The 25024-nt window shown below is 47.7% G+C and overlaps 1 protein-coding gene and 1 long non-coding RNA gene across 2 annotated transcripts; both read left to right on the top strand.

The window, feature by feature from the left end:
* The first annotated feature begins 439 nt into the window (after positions 1–439).
* On the top strand, positions 440–8212 carry LOC308483518 (UPF0561 protein C2orf68 homolog). The gene is made up of 4 exons (XM_081017551.1): positions 440–900; positions 2193–2308; positions 2536–2687; positions 4426–8212. Exons 1-4 carry the CDS (start codon positions 455–457, stop codon positions 4546–4548), a joined length of 837 nt encoding a protein of 278 aa, XP_080873677.1. The 5' UTR covers positions 440–454; the 3' UTR covers positions 4549–8212.
* Positions 8213–21734: 13522 nt separating this feature from the next.
* LOC308483603 lies at positions 21735–24398 on the top strand. The gene is made up of 2 exons (XR_013989724.1): positions 21735–22716; positions 23109–24398. It is a non-coding gene; the product is annotated as an uncharacterized lncRNA (long non-coding RNA).
* The last annotated feature ends 626 nt before the right edge of the window (positions 24399–25024 follow it).

Genomic DNA, 25024 nt, shown 5'->3' with positions numbered 1-25024 from the left:
TTGTGTCCGACTCTTCGTGACCCCCTGGACCAGAGCACGCCAGGCACTCCTGTCTTCCACTGCCTCCCGCAGTTTGGTCAAACTCATGTTAGTAGCTTCAAGAACACTGTCCAACCATCTCGTCCTCTGTCGTCCCTTTCTCCTTGTCCCCTCATCTTTCCCAACATCAGGGTCTTTTCCAGGGAGTCTTCTCTTCTCATGAGGTGGCCAAAGTCTTGGAGCCTCAGCTTCAGGATCTGTCCTTCCAGTGAGCACTCAGGGCTGATTTCCATAAGAATGGAGAGGTTGGATCTTCTTGCAGTCCATGGGACTCTCCAGAGTCTCCTCCAGCACCAGAATTCAAAAGCATCAATTCTTCGGCGATCAGCCTTCTTTATGGTCCAGCTCTCGCTTCCATACATCACTACTGGGAAAACCAGAGCTTTTACTATACGGACTTTGTTGACTTTTTAAGATGCTGTATTTCTTAAATACAGCTGTGCCGCAAGAAGCAACTTTCTGTTCTGAAAGTGCGGCCCAGAGGGGGAAAGTTCGCGACCCGCCGGCTTCGCGGCTGCTGGAGGCGGGTCCCTGCCCCGAGGGCCTGGCAAGCGGGGTCTGCGGCGCTTCTGGGCTCGCCCGGGGGCTCCTGGCTCGGCCCGGCCGGCTCGGGGGCTCCTCCCACCCCGCTCCCGCCGCCCGCGCCAGCCAGCGGAGAAGGCGGCGCCGGGCCTGGCGGAGGCCTTCCTCGGGGCCTGGCGGCGCGGCGGAGGCTTCCGGAGGCGGAGAGGGAGGCGGGCCGGCTTCGATGGACGCGGCGGGGACGCGGGAGAGCCCGGCCTGGGGCAGCTGCCGGCCGGGAGGGCGCCTGGACATGAGCCACGGCTTCGTGCGGCACATCCGGCGCAACCAGATCGCCAGGTACCGGCGCGGGAGCTCCTGGGCCGAGTGGGGAGCGCGGAGCCCCGGAGCCGCCGCGGGTCCGAGCCGAGGCCCGCCCCACTCCCAGGGGGGCTTTGCTGCTGCTCCCGCCGGCCGGCCGGCCTTCTTGCGGGGCAGCAGCAGGAAAGCGATGGCTCGGAGACCTCGCTTGGGAGGCCCGTCTTGTTTGAATGCTCAGCCCAACCCCGTAAAGTAGGCCATTGTTTGGGTGAGTTCATGGCAAAGAAGGAGATTCGGGCCAGAGACTTCCGGCTCAGTCTCCGGGTCTGACTCGCAGGTATGGGGGGTACGATGAGGACCACACCTTTCTTCGGTTGTGCTGCATCTCCCTTCTTTTTATTGTTAACTATTGCAATGTGCGAGAAATAACACCAGCTTGAATAATTCCATTTTTGGTGATCATTGCGTTTTCAGTAACTTATGCCAGCCCTGTTAGGTTAGGTCAGTATTTTCTCAAAATCAAAGTGAGATATTATGTTGATTTCTCTAGGTATGTATGGAATATAAGTCATTGGTCTTCTTTTGCAGTTTTTGCTGTTGCTAAAACAATGGAACTGTCTGCATACAAAAAGCACGGCTGAAATCCAGTCCAATACTATCACCGCAATCCTACTTAGAAATCTTACTTAGAAATCCGAGGGAATAAGGCAGCAAGCCTGCTCCCACTTACCTGGGAGTAAACCCCATTGAATTGCGTAGTACTTGCTTCTGAGTAGACATGGTAAGGATTGTGTTGCAAGTCCTGTGGAATGCAGTGGGCTTTACTACTAACTACACATGCAGAGAATTACACAGCTATTAAATAGTAAAAACAAAAATGTAGGTTTCATTTCTGAAAACATTTATCTGAGACTCTGAGTAAGTTTACTGAAATCACTTGGATTGGTCTCTGAATATGTGTCCTATAGAGTTCTTTTGGGTGTTCATAGCCAGTGGAGGGAAAGATGTTGCTCATCTTGCAAAACCTTAATTGATTATTGTAATAATAAAATGTATCAACTGACAAGTTAATTCCTTTTATAACTGTTTGCAGGATTGCGCTCAAAGGGAACAAAGTTTTGGCCAAACTTGGGTTGGGTATAAATGAAGCTGACATTTTTAGCAATAAAAATATTAAATGAAATTGTTTTAAAGGATTTATTGGTGAGGAGACGGGACTGTTTGACAGGTCTGGAGTACCACATGAGATTTCTTCCCAGCAATTGTGCATTTCTTCAACCCTCGAAAGTGTCCTATGAAAAGACTGTGTTGTCTTCCCACTTGCTCTCCAGGGACGACTATGATAAGGAGATGAAGGAAGCTAAGGAAAAGGTAAAGAAGAGGCATACACCAGCCCCAGCCAGGCCCAAGAAACCAGATCAGCAGGTCTATCACCCCTGCCGGAGAAGTGAGTTAAATCAACTATCCATCTTCCCATGTTTCTGTTGTTGTAACAATTACTCTGGCAAAGGGAGATGTCAGGACTCCATACTCCGTGCTTCAAAGAACACGGCCCTTTGAAGGTTCTGCTGAAGCTTTTATTGGCACAGATAGGATGGGGCCAAGATGTGAATACCTTTTCCTGGGACCACATTTTATATGTGCCTCCCTTGCCATTTCCTCTTTGCTTTTCAGGTAGAGCTGAAACCATATCTGGCCTGGAGTATGAGGGATCCAGTGAAAGCAGCTCCAGTACAGAACCAGACCAGCTCTCTTCTGGACCAGCTCTCTTCTGCCTGGAATATGAGGCTGACAGTGGAAAGATCACTTCCATTGTTGTACACCAGGTATGTGACTGGGTGACATGCTGGGGCAAACTTGGGTTTCCTTTTGCATTGCTATCATGTCTGCTGCCTGGCCTCTTCCTCCAGATCCATAGTCCTTTGTTCTTTATCTTAATAATTTCATTGCATGTTTACTGCTAAAACACAAAATAAAATGAAAGAAAGAGTAAACTGAAGGATTGCCCTATCTGGAAAAAAAATGAAATTACTGTTTAAAGGATGGGTCTCAGTAATGGAGGAAATGGGAAGTTACTAATTTAAAGGTTGATTCCAGTAACACTGAGAGAAGTAGGACCCATTTTAAATGGTACTGCATGGAAAGACTTTTGCTAATTGAAAGCTACAGTCTTAAGCACACTTTCAAGGACCAAAAGGGACTTGCTTCTGAGCCTAAATATATACATCTTAAGATCTTGGTTTTGAGATTGTGGGATTTTTGTGCGGAATATAGTTATATATTAACTGCTGTGTAGAACCATCATTTTATTCTTCTTTTCTTAAATGAAAATAAAAAATATAACTTAAGTAACACAAGTTCAGTAAATATGTTAATTCCATTTACGAAAATAAACTACAGTTACAAGTTACTAAAAATAGATTGTCATGCAGAAGCTTAGCACTTAGTTAGGCCAAAATAGTGCACTTTAAACAGAAGTTTGCAAATCACCCAGGAAATGCATCCATTCCACTCAAGAGTACAGGCATCCCTCCTTTTACATGGGGCTACATTCCGGGTCCCGTGCATGTAGGTGAAATCGCACAACATAGGGAGAACCCTCCATAAATACTTTAAATGCCTGTTTCCCCCTGCTATCCACCTCCCTCTCCCCTGTTCTCTCTAATCCAGACAAAAATATCTAGAGTTGAAGCTCTGGAGCTTGCTGAAGGATGTGTGGGAAAACTGCAGCAGCAGCTGCACTACCCCACACATCAGCTGTTAGGCAGGGAAGCCGAGCAGCCTAAATAAAGCCCCTCTGCCCCCCAGGCCTCTTTGGGGCTTCTTCCACCACAGTGTCTTCTTCAGGTCTGAGGAGGGTTTCCTCATGAGTCATGAGGACTCTCCAGCTCTCTTCCGTCATTTTCTGGTATGATTCTATTTCTTTCCCAGCACTGTGTGTCTGTGCGGTTGCGCACAAGTTGTGTAAATGGAGGCATGCCTGCAGTTCTTATGTATTAATAACCTTCCACATATATCCAAAGGTGATTTATGAAATATAATAAAAACAGGTAAAAATAGTTCCAAAGCAGTTAAAAACAACAACGGAAGAGAAGTTTCAGAACCATAGAAAGTGGATGTATATGGCAGAAACCTATTTAGCCGCCTAGGAAAGCTTACAAAATCAACAGTACTTAGGAAGCTGGCTGGCTTACATAAAACCAGGACACCCCAAAATTGTTGGGCTTCTTTTTGTGAAACCACCAAAATTACTGAGCTTTTTTTAAGGAAAACCCTAAAATGCCAAAAAACACGTGATTTTTCGATTGACTTGCGTAAGATCCAGGACAAAGTGCCACCTTTTGGAAACGCCCCCCAAACATCAATTCCGCCTTTGAAATCCTGGTAATGTCCAGCAAAATCTGGACATATGGCAGTCGTAGCTTACAGGCTTTTCAGCCACGGGGTGGAGTGCAAAGGGTTTTGCTTTCGGAAATCTGCCTAGTGGTTTCCCATTCCCTGCGCATGGTAATGTAGATGTTTTGAACCTGCCATTTTAATGGGGCCTTTCCTTCTTTCACATAGGACAATGACCCTGATGAGGTAGCCGAGAAGGTCAGTGCTCAGAATCAGCTGGAACCAGCTATGCGCGAGGCCCTGAGGCAGCGGGTGCAGGAGGAGCTGGAGAAACGGCGGGTGAAGCGCTGAGGAACTCGTCTGGAGGCCTGTGCTGTTTGCTAATGCTTACCTGGGAAACACTTTCTGGGAAGGGGCCAGTGGGACATGTCCCATAGCTGTTGGTTTGAAGCCTTTAAGAGGGGCAGGGAATTAGCTGAACCCTGGCACAAGGTGGGACTGGCCATTGTAGCTTCCTCCTCCTGAGACACAGCTGAGACACTGCGCCCTGGATGAGTGATTTGGAGGAGCAGTAGGAGAATCTCTTTTGCGAACAGCTTGCGTTCCCTTGGAGACCTACACAGAAAGAAGCAGACCAGTTGAAACTTGGTCAGACGTCTCCTTTATAGCCCTGGGCAATTGGCTCATGACCAAACCTTCTGTCAAACCTTCTGTCTCCCCTCTCTTGGGATTAGCCAAACTGCTGGCTGTTGTATCTCTAGGTGTTAGGTGAATACAGACCAAGGGGGACATTTCATATTGTTGCTCAGCAATCTTTCTGTGGGTGAAAAGTGCTTGGACCCATGTCGTAGCATTTGGGTGAGCACTTACTAGTTCCCTGCAATTTGTCTGGGCAGGATACATAAGCAACTTTACAACTGGAATGCCTTAGGGTGATTGTGATTTGACCCAGCATCTCTCGGGTGGGACTGGCAGGTCAGTCTTCCAAGAGCAAGGGGGCTGTTGGAGTCAACAAGCCTTGTTCAGACTTAGACATGTCCTTTCTACAGCATATTTTTTCTGCCTGTAGACTCTTTCCCCTCAAAATAGGGCTGCATAGGTTGATTTTTAGCTTTCATTTATGTTGTTAGGATATGGGCAATTGACTGGGTTTTATCCAACATTTGGCGGGATTTTCTTGGGGCTAGGGATGCTGTTGTGCAGTGCTCTTTTCATCAACAAATCTGAAAAACACGCCACATGATTGTTAATAAACGCATGCAACTTGCTGTTTCGCATTAGTCCTTTGCTGCCACTAAGAACAGAATCCTGGAATTTGTTCTAAGGGCTTTGATCCTCCCATGACCCTTCCTCTGGAAGGAAAATATATTTCTGTCTGCCTATGTTTCCTGATGCAATTTTTTGTCTCCTTTTATATTTCAAATATAAGTTTACAGCATCCTCCATAAATCTGCTTTGAGATTTAGCTGCCTACACAGGAAGCGTATTTCTGCCAGTGCAGGCTACTTGTTCATCTAGCCTAGTGGCTAGTTCTAAAAGGAGAAGGGATTTTACAAAATTGAGGTGGAGGCACACACACAGCAGAGAGGGGGGTAATAATGGAATTTCACTCTCATGAATACTCAGTGGATTTTCCATAGTCAACATTTGGTGTTTGCAATCCATTATTATTGGAAACTGGACTTGGAGGCCAAGACTCAGACCCAGCCGCTCGTCTTGCCTGAACTGGTGCAGGGCCAGCCCACCAAGGTTCAGGCAGTGACCAGCATGGTAGATGAGAAGCAAATACCTCAGAAACAAGTTCAGGTATTTGTTGACTGTCTCTTTGCTCTTTGAATCTCGGAGCTTACATCTGTAATATTTGTATCATCTACCCTGCTGGTCAGTGGCTGAACCCGGGTGGGCTGGTGCTGCACCAGTTCAGGCAAGACGAGCAACTGGACCTGAGACTTCCTCTTGGATCCAGAAACTAATTGGCAGCTGGTGCAGTCAGGCCAGGATCAGTGTAAGATGTTCAAACCGTCTTGAGCAACCTTGCTGCCAAATTCTGCACTAACTGAAATGTCTGAACTGTTGTGATTTCAGCTCTGCAACACTATCTGGTGCCACAGTGTTAAAATGCATTTAAAACATCATAATTTGACTAATGTAGCTAAGTCCCAGGATTGGTTTAGCAGACAATCCTCCTTTCCCAGGAGCTCTGGGAATTGTAGCCCTGGGAGGAGAATTAGGGGGTGGGGGTCTCCCAACAAGTATTAGCACCCTTAACAAACTACAGCTTTGGGGGAAGCCCTGCCCCTCTCTTTTTTTTCCTACTCGCTGAGATGCAGAGGACTGAAATAGTGCCTGGTGAATGGGTACAATTGCAGGGTATGGCAAGGGAGGTGCCAGGAATAGGTGGGGCAATGACAAGCTGTAGGGAGACTAGAAGTACCTCCCCGTACTTGCGTCATGCGGATTATGGTTTCCATCGCTTGGTGTAAGACTGAGAGCGATGCCAGCGGCTCCTCTTTGATAACCTCCTGTTGTGGGGAAGCACACAGCATGTCAGGGAACTGGAGACACCATCCCTGCCTCCACCACACCAAGTGGGTCCTCCTAGGGGAGAAGAGTGGGCACTGAAGAAGAAAGAAAAAGAAGGGGGGAGGAAATGATCAGCACCCAGCAGTCCATAAACTGGGTGCACTGTACCTGGCCAAGGGGTACAATTTCAGGGTATGGCAAGGGAGGTGCCAGGAATAGGTGGGGCAGTGACAAGCTGTAGGGAGACTAGAAGTACCTCCCCATACTTACGTCATGTGGATTATGGTTTCCATCGCTTGGTGTAAGACTGAGAGCGATGCCAGCGGCTCCTCTTTGATAACCTCCTGTTGTGGGGAAGCACCCAGCATGTCGGGGAACTGGAGACACCATCCCTGCCTCCACCACATTATTATTGGAAACTGGACTTGGTTGCCACTAGTTCCTCATTCATATGAAAGCGCGGGGTGTGTGTGTGTTTTATGTTCACTAAGCGTTTGGACATCTTTAGATATTGGCAAACTTTCCATGGTGGTTTCTGACTAGGCAGAAACCAGATCCCTTTTGGGTTCCCCTTGGCAAATCCTGTATCTTACAAGGCCAACCCCTAGCAATGCAGAACAGAACAGGGGCAGCCACCCAGAAGTCCCTGCTCCATGTTACACTGGCCTCGTATGATGCAGGCCTTGCCAAGGGGAACCCAAAAGGGATCTGGTTTCTGCCTAGTGAGAAACCACCATGGAAAATTTGTTGACAATAAAGAGGTGTCTGAATGCCTAGTGAACATACAACACCCCCCGCAAAAAAAAACCCCACTTTAATATGAATGAGGAACTACTGGCAACCAAGTCCAATTTCGAATAATAATGGATTCCAAACACCAAATGTTGACCGTGGAAAATCCACTGAGTATTAATGAGTGAAATTAAAATTATAATAAAACATCAGACATTTAAAACTTCCCTAAACAGGGCTGCTTTCAGTGCCTTCTAAAAGTCAGATAGTTGCTTGTTTCCACAGGGCGGGTGCCACTACCAAGAAGGCCCTCAGCCTTGTTCCCTATAACTTCATTTCTTGCAGTGAGGGAACCACCAGGAGGCCCTCGGAGCTGGACCTCAGTGTCTGGGCTCAATGATGGGGGTGGAGATGCTCCTTCAGGCATACTGGGCGGAAGCCGTTTAGGGCTTTAAAGGTCAGCACCAACACATATATTTTTTTAAATGATTTTTTTATTAGTTTCCAATTTTATACATCTTATCTCTCACACATATATCCAATAACAAGGTTCTCTGAACCTTCTGACTTCCCTCCCTCCCATGGGTTCTTAAATTTTAAAAATTAATTTTTTGCATCTTACACTTTTCCCAACTATTATGTATTCCTAATTTATCACAATCAATTTCACATTACAAATGTCATTATAATGCTGCCAATGATTTTAACTGTTTAAATTGTGTTTTTTAAATAAACTACAAATTTACCCCACACTCTACAAGTATTTGGTCATCTTGGTTTCTGATCTTCCCCGTCAGTTTCGCCATTTCTGCATAGTCCATCAATTTTGTCTGCCATTCTTCCTTTGTTGGCAGTGCTTTCAATCTTTGGGTTAATAACATTCTTGCCACCACCATTGCATACATAAAAAGTCTTTTATCTTCTCTTGGCACTTCCTGTATTAAACCTAAAAGGCAGGCTTCTGGTTTTTTAACAAATGTATTTTTAAACATTTTCTTTAATTCATTATAAATCATTTCCCATAAGTCTTTTATCTTACAACATGTAAAGGTCAGCACCAGATAAGAATGTATTTATTTTGTGTGAGTTTCATAGCAATTATTATTTTTATTATTATTATTATTTATACCCCACCCATCTGGCTGGTTTCCCCCAGCCACTCTGGGCGGCTCCCAACCAAATATTAAAAACATAATACAGTGGAACCTTGTTTTGTGAACGTAATCCATGCAGGAGGCATATTCGCAACCTGCAGCACTGCGTATGCGCATGCGCGGGTCGCAACTCTGCACTTCTGTGCATGTGCAAAGCGCAATTTAGCACTTCGCATGCGCAAGTGCTGAAACCCGGAAGTAACCCGTTCCAGCACTTCCGGGTTCGGTGTGGTGCACGACCCAAAAATGCGTAAGTTGAAGCGTCTGCAACCCAAGGTACCACTGTACAGCATTAAACATTAAAAACTTCAATAAACACGGCTGCCTTCAGATGCCTTGTAAAAGTAAGGAAGCTGCTTATTGCCTTGACATCTGATGGGAGGGCGTTCCACAGGACGGGTGCCACAACTGAGAAGGCCCTGTACCTGGTTCCCTGTAACCTCACTTCTCACAGCGAGGGAACCGCCAGAAGGCCCCTGGTGTTGGACCTTAGAGTCTGGGCTGAACAATGAGGGTGGAGACACTCCTTCAGGTATACAGGACTGAGGCCGTTTAGGCCTTTAAAGGTCAGCACCAACACTTTAAATTGTGCTCGGAAATGTACTGGGAGCCAATTTAGGTCTTTCAAGACCGGTGTTATGTGGTCTCAGCGGCCACTCCCAGTCACCAGTCTAGCTGCCGCATTCTGGATTAATTGCAGTTTCTGAGTCACCTTCAAAGGTAGTCCCACATAGAGCGCATTGCAGTAGTCCAAGCAAGAGATAACCAGAGCATGCACCACTGTGGAGAGACACTGCGGGCAAGTAGGGTCTCTGCCTGCGTACCAGATGGAGCTGGTAGACAGCTGCCCTGGACACAGAATTGACCTGCGCCTCCATGGACAGCTGTGAGTCCAAAATGACTCCCAGGCTGCGCACCTGCTCCTTCAGTGGCACAGTTACCCCATTCAGGATCAGGGAGTCTTCCACACCAGCCCACCCCCTGTCCCCCAAGTACAGTACTTATGTCTTGTCAGGATTCAACCTCAATCTGTTAGCAGCCATCCATCCTCCAATTGCCTCCAGATACTCGCACAAGACCTTCACTGCCCTGGTTCTGATTTAAAAAAGAACTGTGGTCTAAACCACAGAGCCTAGGGCTTGCCAATCAGAAGGTCAGCAGTTTGAATCCCCACGATGGGGTGAGCTTCCCTTGCTCAGTCCCAGCTCCTGCCAACCTAGCAGTTCGATAGCACCTCAAAGTGCAAGTAGATAAATAGGTACTGCTCTGGCGGGAAGGTAAACGCCTTTTCTGTGTGCTGCTCTGATTCGCCAGAAGCGGCTTAGTCATGCTGGCCACATGACTTGGAAGCTGTACGCCGGCTCCCTTGGCCAATAAAGTGAGACAAGCGCCACAACCCCAGAGTAGGCCACAACTGGACCTAATGGTCAGGGGTCCCTTTACCTTTACCTTAGAACTCGGTATCATCTGCATACTGATGAACACCCAGCCCAAACCCCCTGATGATCTCTCAAAGGCTTCAAATAGATGTTAAAAAGCATGGGGGAGAGGACGGAACTCTGAGGCACCCCACAAGTGAGAGCCCAGGCGTCTGAACACTAATCCCCCAACACCACTTTCCAGGAGGAAGAAGCGGAACCACTGAATAAAAGTGCCCCCAGCTCTTCTAGACGGTCCAGAAGGATGTCATGGTTGATGGTATCAAAGGCCGCTTAGGGAGAACTAGGAAACAGCTTTCACCTTTGTCCCTAGCCCACCAGAGATCATCGACCAGTGTGACCAAGACAGTTTCAGTCCCATGGTGAGGCCTGAATCCTGATTGGAAGGGATCCAAATGGTTCGCATACCTGGAGTTGTTCAGCAACCACCCACTGAATCTCCTTGCCCAAGAATGGAGGATTTGAGACTGGGCGATAGGTGGCCATATTGGCCAGGTCTAAGGATGATTTTTAAGAAGCGGTTTAATGACCGCCTCTTTCAGCAGATCTGGGAAGGCTCCCTCACAGAGGGAAGTATTCACCACCCCACAGAGCCCGTTGCCCAGCCCTTCCCGGCTCACTTTTATTAGCCAGGATGGGCAAGGATCAAGGAGACAGGTGGTTGGTTTCACGTCCTCGGAGGTAACAGATTGGAACTGATCCCACACAACTTGACTAGACAGGACTCTAGCACTCTCCTGCCCCGGCCCTGCTCCCACGGTGGAGTCTACCTCTTTCCGAATCTGAGCGACTTTATCTGCAAAAAACTTTGCAAAATCATTGCAGGAGAACTTGGGGTCTTTACCAGGCGCCGATGGCAAAGGTGGTTCTTTTTTTTTTTTTTTAGAAAATGCTTAGAATATTTTATTAAGGATTTTCTTGTTTTACAGAAGTGTAGTGCCTCGTATTTTTTTTTTCCATGTAACATTTTTACAAATCCGTTTCATTTGTTGAGGCATTAGGGGGAGAAGAAAAAAGAAAAAAGAAAAAAGAAAAGGGGGGGTGGAGAGAGGGAAGATGGATGGGGGTGGGGTCGGGTGGCGGTGTTTCTATTATGTTTAATGTATGTAGAGTTTGGTGTCAGCGTTGCTTGTGTTGTTCACTTGTGTTCCTTTGGTGGTGAGAGAGGTTGGGGTTGGCCTAGGGTGTGATTGTTTGCTTGTGATTGGCTGTGGTGATCTTTGTTTTCGTGTGTGAGTGAGGTGGGTGGGTGTTTTGGATCAGGTTAGCCATATTGATTTGTATGCTGTTGGTGGATTATTGTCATTGTCCTGTTGGGCTGTGTATGTGATAAAGGGGAGCCATACCGGGGTGAAGGCGTCTTCTTCTGTTTGTCCCCGTGTCAGTTTCAGTTTATTAGTTAATTTTTCTAGTAGGGCTGTTTCCCATACTATTTGGTACCATTGGTCCATGCTTACTCCTGACAGGTCTCTCCAGTGTCTGGTTATGGTGTTTCTGGCTGCTGAGAGCAGGTGGGTTATGAGTTCTTTGTGGTGTAAATGGGCATTGTTGTCTTGGAAGATGTTTAGTAGGGCCAATTCTGGGGTGATGTCTATTATTTGCTTAGTTATTTTACATATTTCTTGTATGGCTGTTGTCCAGAATAGTTGGATTTTGGGACACTCCCACCACATGTGGAGGTATGTGCCTGTGGAGGTGCACCCTCTCCAGCATTTTGGTGAGGTTCCTGGGTGTATTAGCGCTAGTTTCCTTGGTGTTAGGTACCACCTGCAGGTGAGTTTCAGTGTGAGTTCTTTTCTTTTCGTTGATATGGATTTAAAGGGGGGTTTAGACCACATTCTGGTCCATTGAGTGGGGTTAATCTCATAGCCTATGTCATTCTCCCATTGTTTTTTGATTGCGTCTAGGGGATTTACAGGATTTTGGAGTAGTATTTTGTATATTGCGGATACCGTCCCTTTACCGTTTCCCTTTGTTGTTAGGAGGAGGTTTTCGAAGGTTGTCAGGGGCCTAGTTGCTGCTGATTTTACTGTTGGGTTGTTTAAGAGGGCATGAAGTTGGTGTTGTGTTAACCAGGGCATTTGGGTATCTTCTAGTTTGTCTTGTATTTCTTGTGTTGACAAGGGTTTGTTATTTTTATAAAAGTCTATTAGGCGATATAAGCCTTTGGTTCGCCAGGTTTTTATCTTGAGGTTTTGTGCTGCACGGTGGAATAACGGGTGGTACGCCAGGGGGATTAGTGGGGATGGGGTTGGGGATAGTTTGCCTATTTGTGTTTTCCATGCTTTGAGCATAGACCATGTGTGTGTACCTGTTAAGTGTTGTGGGAATTTTCTTTAGTTTGTTTGGGAGGAGTGGGTATGTTGTGGTGCAGGTGTTTTCAATTGTGTCCCTCTCTAGGTGTACCCATTGTTTTGTCTCATCTTCTAGTATATATGGGATTATGTGGCGTATTTGGTTGGCATTGTAATATGCTTCTATGTTGGGGATTCCCCATCCTCCTTCTGAGGTGGGGAGGTGCAGGTATTTGGGGCTTATTCTTGGTTTTTTATGTGAGAAGATGAAAGAGTGTAGTTTTCTCTTCCAACTGCGAAGTTGGGTTGAGGGGATCCAGATTGGGAGGGTTTGGAATAGGTAGGTTAGTTTTGGGAGTGTGATCATTTTGATCATGGCTATTTTGTCTGAGAGAGTGAAGTTCATGTTATTCCATCTCTTTAGGTCTTTGTTAATTTGTCGCCACAGGGGCTTGTAGTTGTGGAGGTACAATTTATTGAGGTTTCTGGTTATTTGTACCCCTAGGTATCTGAACTTGGTGTGGCAAAGTTTTATTTTGGTGACCTTCGTGAGTTCTTTTTGGGTGTGAGGAGGGGTGTTGAAGCACATAGCTTCTGACTTTGTAAAATTTACCTGTAGGCCCGACACCATTGCAAATGTGTTGAGTTCTCTGATTAGGGAGGTTGCTGTGCTTATGGGGTCTGGTGTTGTGACCATTAGGTCATCTGCAAAGAGCCCTAATTTATAGGTTCTGCCTTTTATTTCCACTCCCTTGATGTCTGTGGCTGCTCGGATGCGGATTGCTAGGGGTTCCAGAGCCAGGATAAATAAGAAGGGAGACAGTGGGCATCCTTGTTTCGTGCCTCTTTGGATAGCTATAGTGTTAGAATCCATATTGTTAGTTCTGCATTTTGCTGAGGCTTGGGAGTATATTTGTTTGAGGATTTGTAGGAAGTTGGGGCCAAATTTCATGTTAGTTAGTACTGCTAATATGTATTTCCACTCCAAGCAATCAAAGGCTTTGAGGATGTCTAGGGACATAATTGTCAATGGGAGTTTGGTTGCCTTGCTGTGTTCGATCAGGTTCAGTAGTTTCCTGATGGGGTCTGTTATATTGCGGCCAGGGACAAAGCCAGTCTGGTCTGGGGCTATTAACTTGTGTAGGAAGATTTTTAGGCGGTTGGCCAAGATTGATGTGAATATCTTGTAGTCTTGGTTTATTAATGAGATTGGGCGGTATGATTCTACTTTGAGGCTGTCTTTTAGTGGTTTTGGGATGGAGACTATTTTGGAGTGGGTCCAGGTTTTGGGGATGGGGCCCCCTTTTATGATGTCGTTGAATAGGCGGGTCATGTAGGGCATCAAGGGTTCTTTGAATTTCCTATAGAATTCTGCTGTGAAGCCGCCTGGGCCTGGGGCTTTGTGTGGTTTCAGGTTTTTGAGGACCGCATCTATTTCCTCTGGGGTGATAGGGCTGTCCATGAATTCCTGTTCCTCATTAGTTAGGGTAGGCATGGTCAGTCCTGCTAGAAATGTTCTGATTTCCTTCTCTGGTGGGTTATGGGAGGTGTATAGGTTGGAGTAGAATTCTGCAAATTCTGAGGTTATTTCTTTGGGGGAGAATGTTATGTTGCCGTCTTTTTTGGTGATGCAGTGTATTCTTGTTTTGAGTGCTTTTTTCCTACATCTATTTGCTAGTAATCTGGAGTTTTTCCCTCCATATTCGTAGAAACGTTGTTTAGAGTATAGAATGTTGATCATTGTTTTGTTAATTTCTAGGGAGTCTAGTTCTCTCCTTTTTTGTTCTATAAGTTTGAGGAGTTTTTTAGATCCTGTTTGTTTGTAGCGCGATGAGAGGGCTGTGATGTCTTGTTCTATTTTGCTAATTTTTGAGGAGGTTTGTTTTTTAAGGAATGTTTTCTCTTTTATGCAAGCTCCTCTGGTGACTGCTTTCATTGCGTCCCATAGGAGGGGGGGTTGTTATATTGTCTACATTGTTTTCCTTGAAGTAGTTTTGGACGGTTTTTGTGAGACTCTCTCTAATTTGTTTGTTTGTAGTTAGGATGGGACTGAAGGACCATGATGGGGTGGTTTGTGTTCCTTCTCCTATTTTAACAATGACTGCTACTGGGGCGTGGTCTGTGATTTTAATGTTACCTATGTTTGTTGATTCTACTGAGGGGATCAGACCCTGTGTGAGTAGAATGCTGTCCAGTCTGGACACTGTATCATGGCGTCCCGATTGGAATGTATGGCTGATGTCTCCCGGGTTCTGCTCACCCCAAATGTCGTAGAGACCCCTGTTTTTTAGCATTTTTAGTAACTTGTAAGAGTTCCTGGTTGTTGGGGGTTTCCTTCGGAGGAAGGTTGCCCATGGGGTTGTGGGGTGGATATCTTTCAGGGATATACCTTTCATATTTAGATTGAGGTCCCCTCCTAGGATTGCTTCCCCTTCAGAGAAGGAGAGGAATTTGTTTAGTGTCTTCTGGAAGAATTCTAATTGTTTCGTGTTTGGGGCATATATGGAGCCGATTGTCAGTTTGATTTTGCCATCTAGTGTCCCTTTAGCGAAAATGAATCTGCCTTTTTTGTCCTTGAGGACTGTTGTGGCAGTGAAGTTCAGGCCTCTACTGAGTATTATGGCTACACCACGAGCTTTCCCTGAGCCTTGTGCGACCCACTGTTGACTGAAGCGGGGGTCACTCAGGAGTTTGCTGCCTTTGGGTGGGTTGTGTATTTCTTGTAGGAAGGTGATGTGTGGTTTCATGGTGTTTATGTATGAGGTGATGCGTTTTCTTTTGATGGGGTTTCCCAGCCCCCTCACGTTTAATGTAATTGCTTTTAGGTTAGCCATCTTGCTTATCTATTATGTGGGGCAATTCCCTGCCAACCCGTTCGGGTTGTCTTGTGTCTCTCTCTTCGTGTTGTTTAAAAAACCAGTGGGGTTGCGCTGACCTAGGGTGTGGTGGGTGGAGGGCTAATGGGATTAGAGTAAGATTTGGGTTAAAGAATAGGGGGTAAGTTGTAGAGAGTTTCCTATATGTAGTCATATAGGTGTTTGTTTGGGGTATTTTAGGCCATCTGGCATTTAGCCAGTTGGTCCTAGGTCTCAGCTGGTGTGGAAGGCCGTGTTCAAGGACAGGCCATCCCCCCTGTTGTTTGCGATAGGGGGTGATCAGTGAGACAGTGTGAAGTGACTTTGTAACGTCGCTGTCAGGTATAAGGTTCGTAAGCAATGCTGCCAATGTTATGAGCAACTTTGTTGGTGTGTTGGGGTGGGGATGTGGGTGCTGGTACGCTCTGGTGCCACCTTAGTGCTGTTTGGGTATCAGATTTTAGCCTGATTGTGGGTTGTGTTATTAAGGTTGGAGGAGTTGTTTTTCCCTAGTATGGAGTATGGGGGTGTTGAAGGTGTGGGTGATGGGGAATGTGGTTGAGGTCGTCTGGACTGGTGTTGGGTTGGGGATTCCTGTGGGGGTGCGGAGCTGGGGGGGATGTTGATGGTGTTAACTAAATCTATGTTTTGGGGGGGGGAGAGAGGGGAAAGGGGGGGGGGAATCACCAGTCCTTCAGTTTGTGGTTTTTTCCTGGTTGCTTCATTCAGCTGGGGTTGTTGTTGTTGTAGGGTTGTCCATCTGCGATGAATTGGTTTGGTTGATCTTGGTCTGGTTTCTTGTGTCGTATGGCCGGCGGGACGGTTCTGAGCATGATGCTTGCCTGTATTGGTTTGCGTTGTTGTGCCGCTTCTGTTGTTTCTTTTTCTTCTGTACCGTTGTCCAGTTGTTTGCTGTTGTTTCCTCGTGGTTGGGGCTGTCACTTGGTGGGTTTGTCGGTTGCCATTCCGGTGGGAGGTCGAGTTCAAGGTTCTTTAGTATTTGCAGGGCCTCAGGTATGTTGGTAGCCATGTGTTGTGTTGTATTGGTTGTTACAATGAGGCGGAAGGGGAAGCCCCATCGGTATTTGATCCCTGCTTGTTGGAGACGCTGGGTGCATGGGCGCAGGCTTTTCCTCCGGTTTAGGGTATCCTGAGATAGGTCCTGTAAGGCCAGAATGGGGGTTTCTCCATATCGAAGGTTGGTTGAGTTTTTGAGGTGGTTCCATACCTCTTCTTTCTTTTTGTAGCGTGTGAAGCATACAATGATGTCTCTTGGGGGGGCGCTGGGTTTTGGCATAGGTTTTAGGGCTCTGTGAGCCCTCTCCAAGTCATCCGCCTCAAGTTTCAGGCTTGGGATTGTGTTTTTCAGCCAGCGTATAATTAGGTCTGCTGGGCTTTTCTCCTCTGCTTTTTCAGGAAAGTTGCGGAAGCGGATGTTACAACGTCTATTGCGGTCTTCAAGGTCGGCTTGCTTAATTTTCATCTCTCTGTGTTCTGCTTCCATTTGGTTTACCAGTTCGTCCAGTTTCTTGTTCACACTTGCGTTCTCCTCCCGGTATTGCTCTATTATTCTTTCTTGCATTTGGTTCTTGTTCTCTAGAGCTTCCACTTTGGAGGTTAGATTGTTGATTAGTACCTGCATGGGAGCCATTGTGGCCTTCAGTGTTTCTTCTAATCGTGCTTCTAATCTTGCTTCCATTTCCCTCAGATCTCGTTTCGTTATTGGGTGGTCATCATCTTGAAGGGGAGTTACCATCTTAGCATTGTTTGCCATCTCCCTGGTTGGTGTCATCTCGGTCTCCCTGATGGTTTTGGTTTGAGGTTGGCTTGGCGTCCTCTTGGGGTAGGGCGTGTGGTGGTTAGGAGTTGTGGCAGTGGTGATTCCTGGGTATTGTTGGGTTGCTGAGCTGATCAGGCTTTGTTGGCTGGTGGCTTTTACAGAGCGTTTGGATTAGGTGGTCATTTGTGTCACTTCTAGCCTGTGTTTTAAGAACTTCTCTAGGGCTTTTGTGGATGCCTCAGCGGTGCCGCCGAGGTGGGGGGGGCAGGTAAGCAGAGATGGGTAGACTAACGGACAGACAGTTCATATAAAGGGAGGGGGTTAGCAGGTAGAGATGCAAGAGATTAGAGGGGTGGGGCCAGGGGAAATATGTGTTTAGGAGGGGGTTGTATATGCCCAAAAGGGGTATTGGGGTCCAGTTAAGGTGGAAGTTGGGGTTGGGAGTGCGCTCAGAAACAGAGACAGACAAACAGGCTATATGTAAAGGGTGGAGGGAGAAAAAAGGGAAGAAGAAGAAGAAAGAAAGAAGAAGGGGGGAGGCGGGGGGAGAGGGGAGATTGGAGTAAAAGAGAAGAGAGAGAGAGAGAGAGAGGGACAAAAAGAGAGTTGAAAGAGCGAGGAGAGATAGTACAGTAATATCAGCGGTATTAGAATGCAGCAGTAGTTTTAGCTATAGTATGAGGGGGGCAAATTATGATAGGGTGATATGAATGTGTGTATGTGTTTCCTTTAGGGGAAGGGGGGGATGGAGAGAGGGAGGAGGGAGAGAGAAGGAGAGGAGGAGGGGGAAGGGTGGGAAAAGGAAGGAGAAGAAAAGAGAGGGGGAGAGGGGAGGGAGGGAGGGAGGGTGAGCTGCTGCAATGGTATGGGGGGAAAGTCTTATTTTAAAAGAGGGGGTGGGGGGGAAAGGGCTCCCCTCTCAAAAACAAACTGATGAACAGGCTAAAAAGGGGGGGTTGATTTAAAAAAATTAAAGGGATAGAGAACAAAATTGGGGATGGAAAATGAAAGGTGGGATAAAAGGAAAAAATGAGGAGGGGTGAAGAGAGAGAGGGGAGAGAAAAAAGGGAGAGAAAAATAAAAAGGGGGGGAGTTGAGGGGGAGAGTATCAATAGCAATAGCAGTGATATGGAGGAAATTTTTGTTTTAAAAGAGAGTGGTGGTCGTAGCTGGGGGCGAAAGATTCCCCCCTCAAGAACAAGCCAACAAATAGAAAAGAAAGGGCTTTAAAAAGAGAAAGGGGGGGGGGGAATAATAATTGTATGGTTTTGGTTTTTTTAAAATAATAATAATAATAATAATAATTCCCCCTAATTATTGTTATTAATTTTTGTTTGTAAAAAAGTAATTAAAAATGTACGGGTAAAAGATAAAAATGAGAATTAAAGGTTAAAAAAAAGGGGGGTTGTCTTTAGATAGATAGATAGATAGAGCTTTTTATTTTATTTTATTTTTAAAAAATGAGTAAAGTATAGGTAAAAGAGGATAGGTAAAAGAGAGTGGAAAGTCTGGGGCGAAGTGGCAGTCCCAGGAAATGGCCTGTGATGGTTCAGGGCTGTTTTCTGGGTACTGCCATTTTAATTCTTAAGAGGGGAGTTTGAGGTGGAAATAAAATGAGGTTTAAATTCAGAGTGTGTGTGTGGAAAAGTGTGTCTTTAAATAGTGTGTAGAAAAGATAGAAATAAAAATAAAGATTCAAATAAAGGGTGGCTGCAGCAGCAGTGGCCCCTCTTTTAAAAAGAAAAGTGATAAAAGTAGGTATATGGGGGGGAGGGATAAAAAAGATATATATATATTTTAAAGGGGGGAAGGGAGGGGAGGAAGGGGTTAAAAAAGGGGGTTTAAAAAAAAAGAGAGAGAGAGAGAGAGAGAGAAGGGGGGGGGGGAAATCCCCTTTGTTATGCGGCTTCTCTGTGTTTTCCTTGCTGCTGGAGCTCCCGGTGGGGCTCAGCCACGTGTTTTTTCCGGAGCCTCTTTTGCCTTCCCGTGCTCACCTACCTCTCCTCTGCTTTCCTGTCAGCAGAGATGGGGGCAGCAGCGGTAAATTTGGGGCTCCTTTTTCTTTCTTTCTTTTTCTTCCTCTCTCCCCCTTTCTTTCTCCCTCTCTGCGTTAGCTCCACTGTCCTCCTGGTTTTGGAGCTCCTCTTGGCTGTTGGGGGGGTGGTCGGGTGCCTTTCCGGCTCAATCAAGGTCGTGGGGGGGGTGTTTTGGCTCCTTTGATAGGCTCCCCGGGCACCCCCGATTCCTCTCCGCTGGCGGTGCTGGCGGCAGCAGTCCTGGGAGCCCGGGAGTCGGCCAGACAGAGCCTTTTACTCTGGCTGGCTTCAGGAGCTCTTTTCTGCTGTTGCAGCCGCCATGCTGCCTCGCCGGAAGTTCGCCAGAAAATGCTGCTCGGAGCTTCAGGGCGGCTCTCAGCGCCCGGCAGGCGGCGGCGCGGGCTTCGGCGGCGCCCTGTCCGGCTCCGGGGCTGTAGGGGGCGGCTTGCAGGGTGTCCAGCTCCGCCGGGCGCCTCCTCCGGAAGACCTGGCGGAGCAAGGCGTCGAGCTGCAGCCGGGCGCCCTCGGCCTCGCCGCCGCCCAGCACCACCACGCCCACCACCCCGGGGCGCGCCGCCGAGGGCAGCCGGCTGCGCACGTCGCGGAGGATCTTGCGCAGGCGGAGCCGCTCCCGGCGAGCGCGCAAGGGAGGCAGAGGCGCAAGCGACGCCTGGCGGAAGAGCCGGCAAAGGTGGTTCTGTTAAATTGCAAACCACCTGAAAGAGTCTCCTGCTGCTATTTTCTGCAGATGCAATAGAGGCAAGTGAAGAAAGTCCTCTTCGCCGTCAGTGGCGTAGCGTGGGGGGTGCCAGGGGTGCCGGCCGCACCGGGCGCAACTTCTGGGGGGGGCGCGAGTCCAGAGGGAAGGGGAACGCCCCTCGCTCAGCCCGCGCATCCCTCGCCCGCCGGCAGCTTCTCCTCCTCGCCTCGCTCAGCGCCGCCGCCGCGGATGCCGCCCAGACCCCCCAGCGCCCAGGGCCATTTCCCGGGGAGCCTCCTCTGGCACATGCCCCGCGCAGGAGGAGGAGGGGGAGGCGGCTCCGGGATGCTCCCTCCCGCCCCGGGAGGCAGAACGCAACGCACAACACACACACACCCTGTCGCCCCCGCGGCAGAGCAAGGCAGCCAGACGCGGAGCAGGGAGAAAGGCTCGGGCTCACCTTGGGGCAGCCTCCGGAGAAGCGAGTCCCGAGGAGGAGGAGGAGGAGGAGGAGGAGGAGGAGGAGGAGGAGAAGCCGCCGCTGCCGCTGCTGCCGCCGCCGTGCGCCCCCAGCACCGGGAGAGAGGCCGCTGGCCGCCCGGCGGGCCGTGGTTCCTTCCTCCGTCGGGCGCCCAAGGGGAGGGGGCTTTGGCTGCCTCGGCCCGCGGGGGCTCCACAAATAATAAATTTAATAAATTCCTTTTTTTAAAATAAGATATTTATTAAAGTTTTCAATTTTATACAAAGAGAAAAATGCAAAAAATAGAAAAAATATATATTAAAAACACATAAAATTCACAACTTATTTTTCAATAACATATTTCCCTGACCTCCTCATACCTCCCCTTCTTGTTTTCTAGTTCAAATTATTTGTTCAGCAAATCCTTATCTCATAGCATTACCGCTAAATAACACCTTATTTTCTATCCAAGTTCTTGAAACTTAAACTTTTACTTTAAAAAACCATTTTTTCATAACCTTTTATACCATTACAGCTAGAAACCACTTAACGTAATTTCAATCCAACATCATTCAACATTCCTTAATATTGCAGTATTTCTGTAAATAGTCCTTAAATTTCTTCCAATCTTCTTCTGCCGACTCTTCTCCCTGGTTGCGGATTCTGCCAGTCATTTCTGCCAATCCCATGCAGTCAATCAACTTCATCTGCCATTCTTCCAGAGTGGGTAAATCTTGCGTCTTCCAATACTTTGCAATGAGTATTCTTGCTGCTGTTGTAGCACACATAAAAAAAGTTCTATCTTTTTTAACACCAACTGGCCAACCCAGTGGCGTAGCATGGGGGGTGCAGGGGGGGCCGGCCACACCGGGCGCAACATCTGGGGTTAGGGCAAATCCATGGGTTAGGGGGCGCAAATCCACAGGTTAGGGGGCGCAAATCCATGGGTTAGGGGGCGCAAATTACTTGCCTTGCCCCGGGTGCTGACAACCCACGCTACGCCACTGTTCGCCGTCGCTATCGCCACTTGGTAGGCTCGACGTTGAGCTCTAACCTGTGTCCGGTCTGATTCAGAATGAGTTAGCCGCCACCGGCGCTCTAGCCGTCTCAACGATTGTTTCATTGTCCTCCACTCTGGGGAAAACCATGGGGCTGTCTGGGCTCCATGCAATCGGAGAGGGCGATTCAGAGCCAAACCGTCAATAGCTCTGGTTAACTCCACATTCCAGTGGGCCACCAGGGAATCAGCTGAAAGGCCATCAACATTAAATAAAACATCCCCTACCACTCTCAGGAAACTATTTGGATCCATTAAGTGGTGGGGGCGGACCATCCGAATTGGTTCCACCTCCCTGCAGAGGGGAAGGGTTGCGGAGAAGTCCAGTTGCACCAGGAAGTGATCTGACCATGGCACTTCTTTTGTTTCACCTTTACTTAATGTCAGATCACCCATGTCAACAGAGGTGAACACCAGGTCTAAGGCATGCTTTCCATGAAGTCCTGAGCAGTCCCTTGCAAGGTCATGTCAGCATGGATGTTAAAATCCCCCAGGACAACAAAACTAGGTGTCTCCAGGAGAACATCCGCCACGACCTGAAGCAGCTCGGGCAGTGAATCAGTGTTGCAGCGGGGAGGTTGGTACACCAAAAGGAATCCTGTACTGCCCCTATTGCCCAACTTCAAGAACATGCACTCAGAGAACTCGATCTTCCCAATAGGATGCCTGGTGTTAACTAGTGTCTTCCTAAAAATCACTGCAAACCCCCCTCCCCACCCACATGACCTGGGTTGTTGTGCGTACAAGAAATCTGGTGGACAAGCAGCAGCAAGGACAGGCCCATCTGCTTCATCCAACCAAGTCTCTGTCACACATGCCAGGTCAAGTCCTCCATCCAAGCTGTTTGTCGGATGTTCGTTTTCTGAGAAATGTTTGAAAACCAGAGCATTTACTTCCGGGTTTTCGACATTCGGGAGCCAAAATGTTCAGCAACAGAGATTCGTGAAAACTGAGATTTGACTGTAAAAATAAGCAGAAAAACAAACCAATAACCCCCCCCCCCCATTTGCTGGTTAGCACACTCCACAAAGCAAGGATGCCCTCCAGATGTTGGGAAATGATTGTAGCTTAATGGTAGAACAACTGCATTGCACACAATTTCCGTCGTCTGCAGATCGTGCTGGGAGAGCCTCCCTACCTGAAACCCTGGGGAGCACCTGAACCTTGGAGACAATAGTGAATTAGATGGCCCAATGGTCTGGTTAAGCATAAGGCAGCTTCCCATGTCCCTATGTTGCAGTACTCCAACTCCCATCACCCCAATCCTTGCCCATGCTGCCTGGCGCCTATGGGAGTTGGGGTCCAACCATATCTAGACGGAGCCAAACTGGCAATTGCTGCTGCAGAGGCAGTGGCTGCTGCTTGATTCTCTTTTTCTTCTGCCCTCGCCTCTTCTTGCAGAAGAATGCCTGTGTCTTGCCTGAGGATTTAAAGAATTTCTACCTGATGCCGGACGGCTTCTACATGACTTGGAGCATAAAGTTTGATGGTAAGAAGAAGCCTTTCACAGCTTGGGACTAGTTTACTTGCAAAGGCCACCTTCCCCACTCAGCCACTTCGATCTGCGGAACCAACAAGCACCCCATAATGCTCACTCTGCATATGTAATAAATCAATATTTTAGTGCAGCAGCGCCCCACTTTGGAACTCGCTGCTTATTGACAAGAGGCAGGCAACTTTACTGTACTCTTTTTCGGTGCCTGTTAAAAGCATTATTGTTCAGGCAAGCCTACCCAGATGCTAAGAAGTATGGCATGTGTTTGAATCCGGTTTTTAGCTTATCATTGATTTTAATTAATGGAAAGGGTGTTATTGGTTTGTTTTGTTTTTGTTCCTGTTTCTACCGAGCGTTTTGCGTTTGCCCCTTGTGTTTTTGTGCAGGGATCTTCAGATGATGGGCAGTATACAAAAAAACCAACAACTTTTGAATGTTTTTAAATACAGTGGTACCTCGGGTTAAGAACTTAATTTGTTCTGGAAGTCCGTTCTTAACCTGAAACTGTTCATAACCTGAGGTACCACTTTAGCTAATGGGGCCTCCCGCTGCTGCCGTGCCACCGCTGCACAATTTCTGTTCCCATCCTGAAGCAAAGTTCTTAACCCGAGGTACTATTTCTGGGTTAGCGGAGTCTGTAACCTGAAGTGTCTGTAACCCGAGGTACCACTGTAGCTGTTTTTAACTTTTTGTTAATCATTTTATCCATAACCACTTTGAGGGTTTTTCTGACAACAGTATATGAAACTCACACAAAATAAATACGTTCTTATCTGATCAACAATTGCATCCACACACCCATTTCCTCTGATTAAATTGTGTTCTGTCTTTAATTTGGGAAGTGGGGCAATGAAATGGGAGCTGTTCAGCAGGAGAAAGATTCCTATTTATGGCGAGTGGGGATTCGAACCCCTGTCTCCCAGCTGCTAGTCCAGCACTCTTGACCGCTATGGCTCTCAGTCGGGCTGGCTTCCAGACTTGAGAAGGCCCAAGGATAACCCTGCCCAACACCAAGAACCCTGCACCTTGGACTTACTCTTCCCATCCGGAGACAGGGGCCGAACGTTTGGTTGAAGAGTCCTGCAGGATTACACCATAGACCAAAGATTAATAGTCTTTTTATAGACCCCAGTTATCACATCAGCTGCCTGACTATTCGCAACACTCTTATAAGAAGAAGCTCAATTATTTTGTATACCAAACAGATTTTTAATGGCTTTGGAGGTACTTGATAAAGCTTTATAATTCCATGAGCAATTAGCCTATGCTCCTCCCTACCATTTCTTAGACAATCATGAAGTTGACAAGTCTTATTCCAAGCCATGTTTCAGTGGCTAGAACAGGATCAATCACAACACAGAACCAAAGACCAGGGAGAAGACCAGAGAGGAGGACAAGCGTAATTTTTGCTGCCTTGTTCCTAAACTCGTCAGAAGGCAATCAGAGCAAGTTTCCACACTTCTGTCATTTGGGGCTGGAACATCCTATCGTATGTAATTCACTACCTATCAATGTGGTTGGCTGCTTTGGCATAACCCCAGCTTCTCTCTGGATTTGAAGGGCCCAGCCAGGACCCAAGGAGTGGGTGGGTGGCAACAATTAGCACAACACAAAGAGACTGCAAGCTGATCAACCACTGCACCAGTACTTAGCCAAATAAAGAGGTTGAAATCCAAGGCACAGCATCAGTAGTAAATGCAGGTCAGCAGTCACTGCTAAAGACCCGTTGGGGGGAGGAGGTGCAGCAACAGTTACGTGAACCCGGAATATGACCACATGGAGTTAATCGTAAGCTGCTCATCTAGCTCTTTTTAGCTGGAGATGCAAGATGTGTGCCCCCCCCTTAGAGATGTTAGAATCACAGACCTGCAGAATTAGAAGGGATCCTAAGGGTCCTCTAGTCCAACCCCCTGAAATGCAGGTGGCCGTTAGGGAGATCAAACCTGCAACCTTGGCATTATCAGCACTATGCTAACCAACCGAGCTAACGAACTAGTGCAGGGGGGCCTTCTTTTGTAGAACTGCAGTGCGAGGCCTCCCAGAACCTCCTAACTTTGCCTCTGGGAGCCTGGAGGTCGGAGCCTCCCTTTCCAGCTCCATAGAGAAGGAGGACCATTTGGGGGCAGGGACCGTCAGTCTGTCCTGCTGCGAGGGGGACGCCTCATTCTGGGGCCGAGAGGAGGCGAGGAGGCTCTGGCTCTGTTTGGCGGGTCCCGGGCTCGGGGGTCCCGGGGTGAGAGGCTATGGAGACACACAAGATCATGCAGAGGACCCCTCCAGGGCCACGCAATACACGCCTCCC

The sequence above is a fragment of the Podarcis pityusensis genome (assembly GCF_964106645.2).
Source record: "Podarcis pityusensis genome assembly, chromosome: 8".
In the NCBI taxonomy this organism is placed as follows: domain Eukaryota; kingdom Metazoa; phylum Chordata; class Lepidosauria; order Squamata; family Lacertidae; genus Podarcis; species Podarcis pityusensis.
This window is presented reverse-complemented; position numbering and strand designations above follow the sequence as displayed.

What these genes read in the sequence shown, in the direction of transcription:
- LOC308483518 (XM_081017551.1), top strand. Translation starts at nt 455, where the DNA reads ATGCTGTATTTCTTAAATACAGCTGTGCCGCAAGAAGCAACTTTCTGT. An exon ending in CGGCGCAACCAGATCGCCAG is followed by an intron (nt 901 to 2,192) that starts GTACCGGCGCGG and finishes CTTGCTCTCCAG; the next exon opens with GGACGACTATGATAAGGAGA. An exon ending in CTTCCATTGTTGTACACCAG is followed by an intron (nt 2,688 to 4,425) that starts GTATGTGACTGG and finishes TCTTTCACATAG; the next exon opens with GACAATGACCCTGATGAGGT.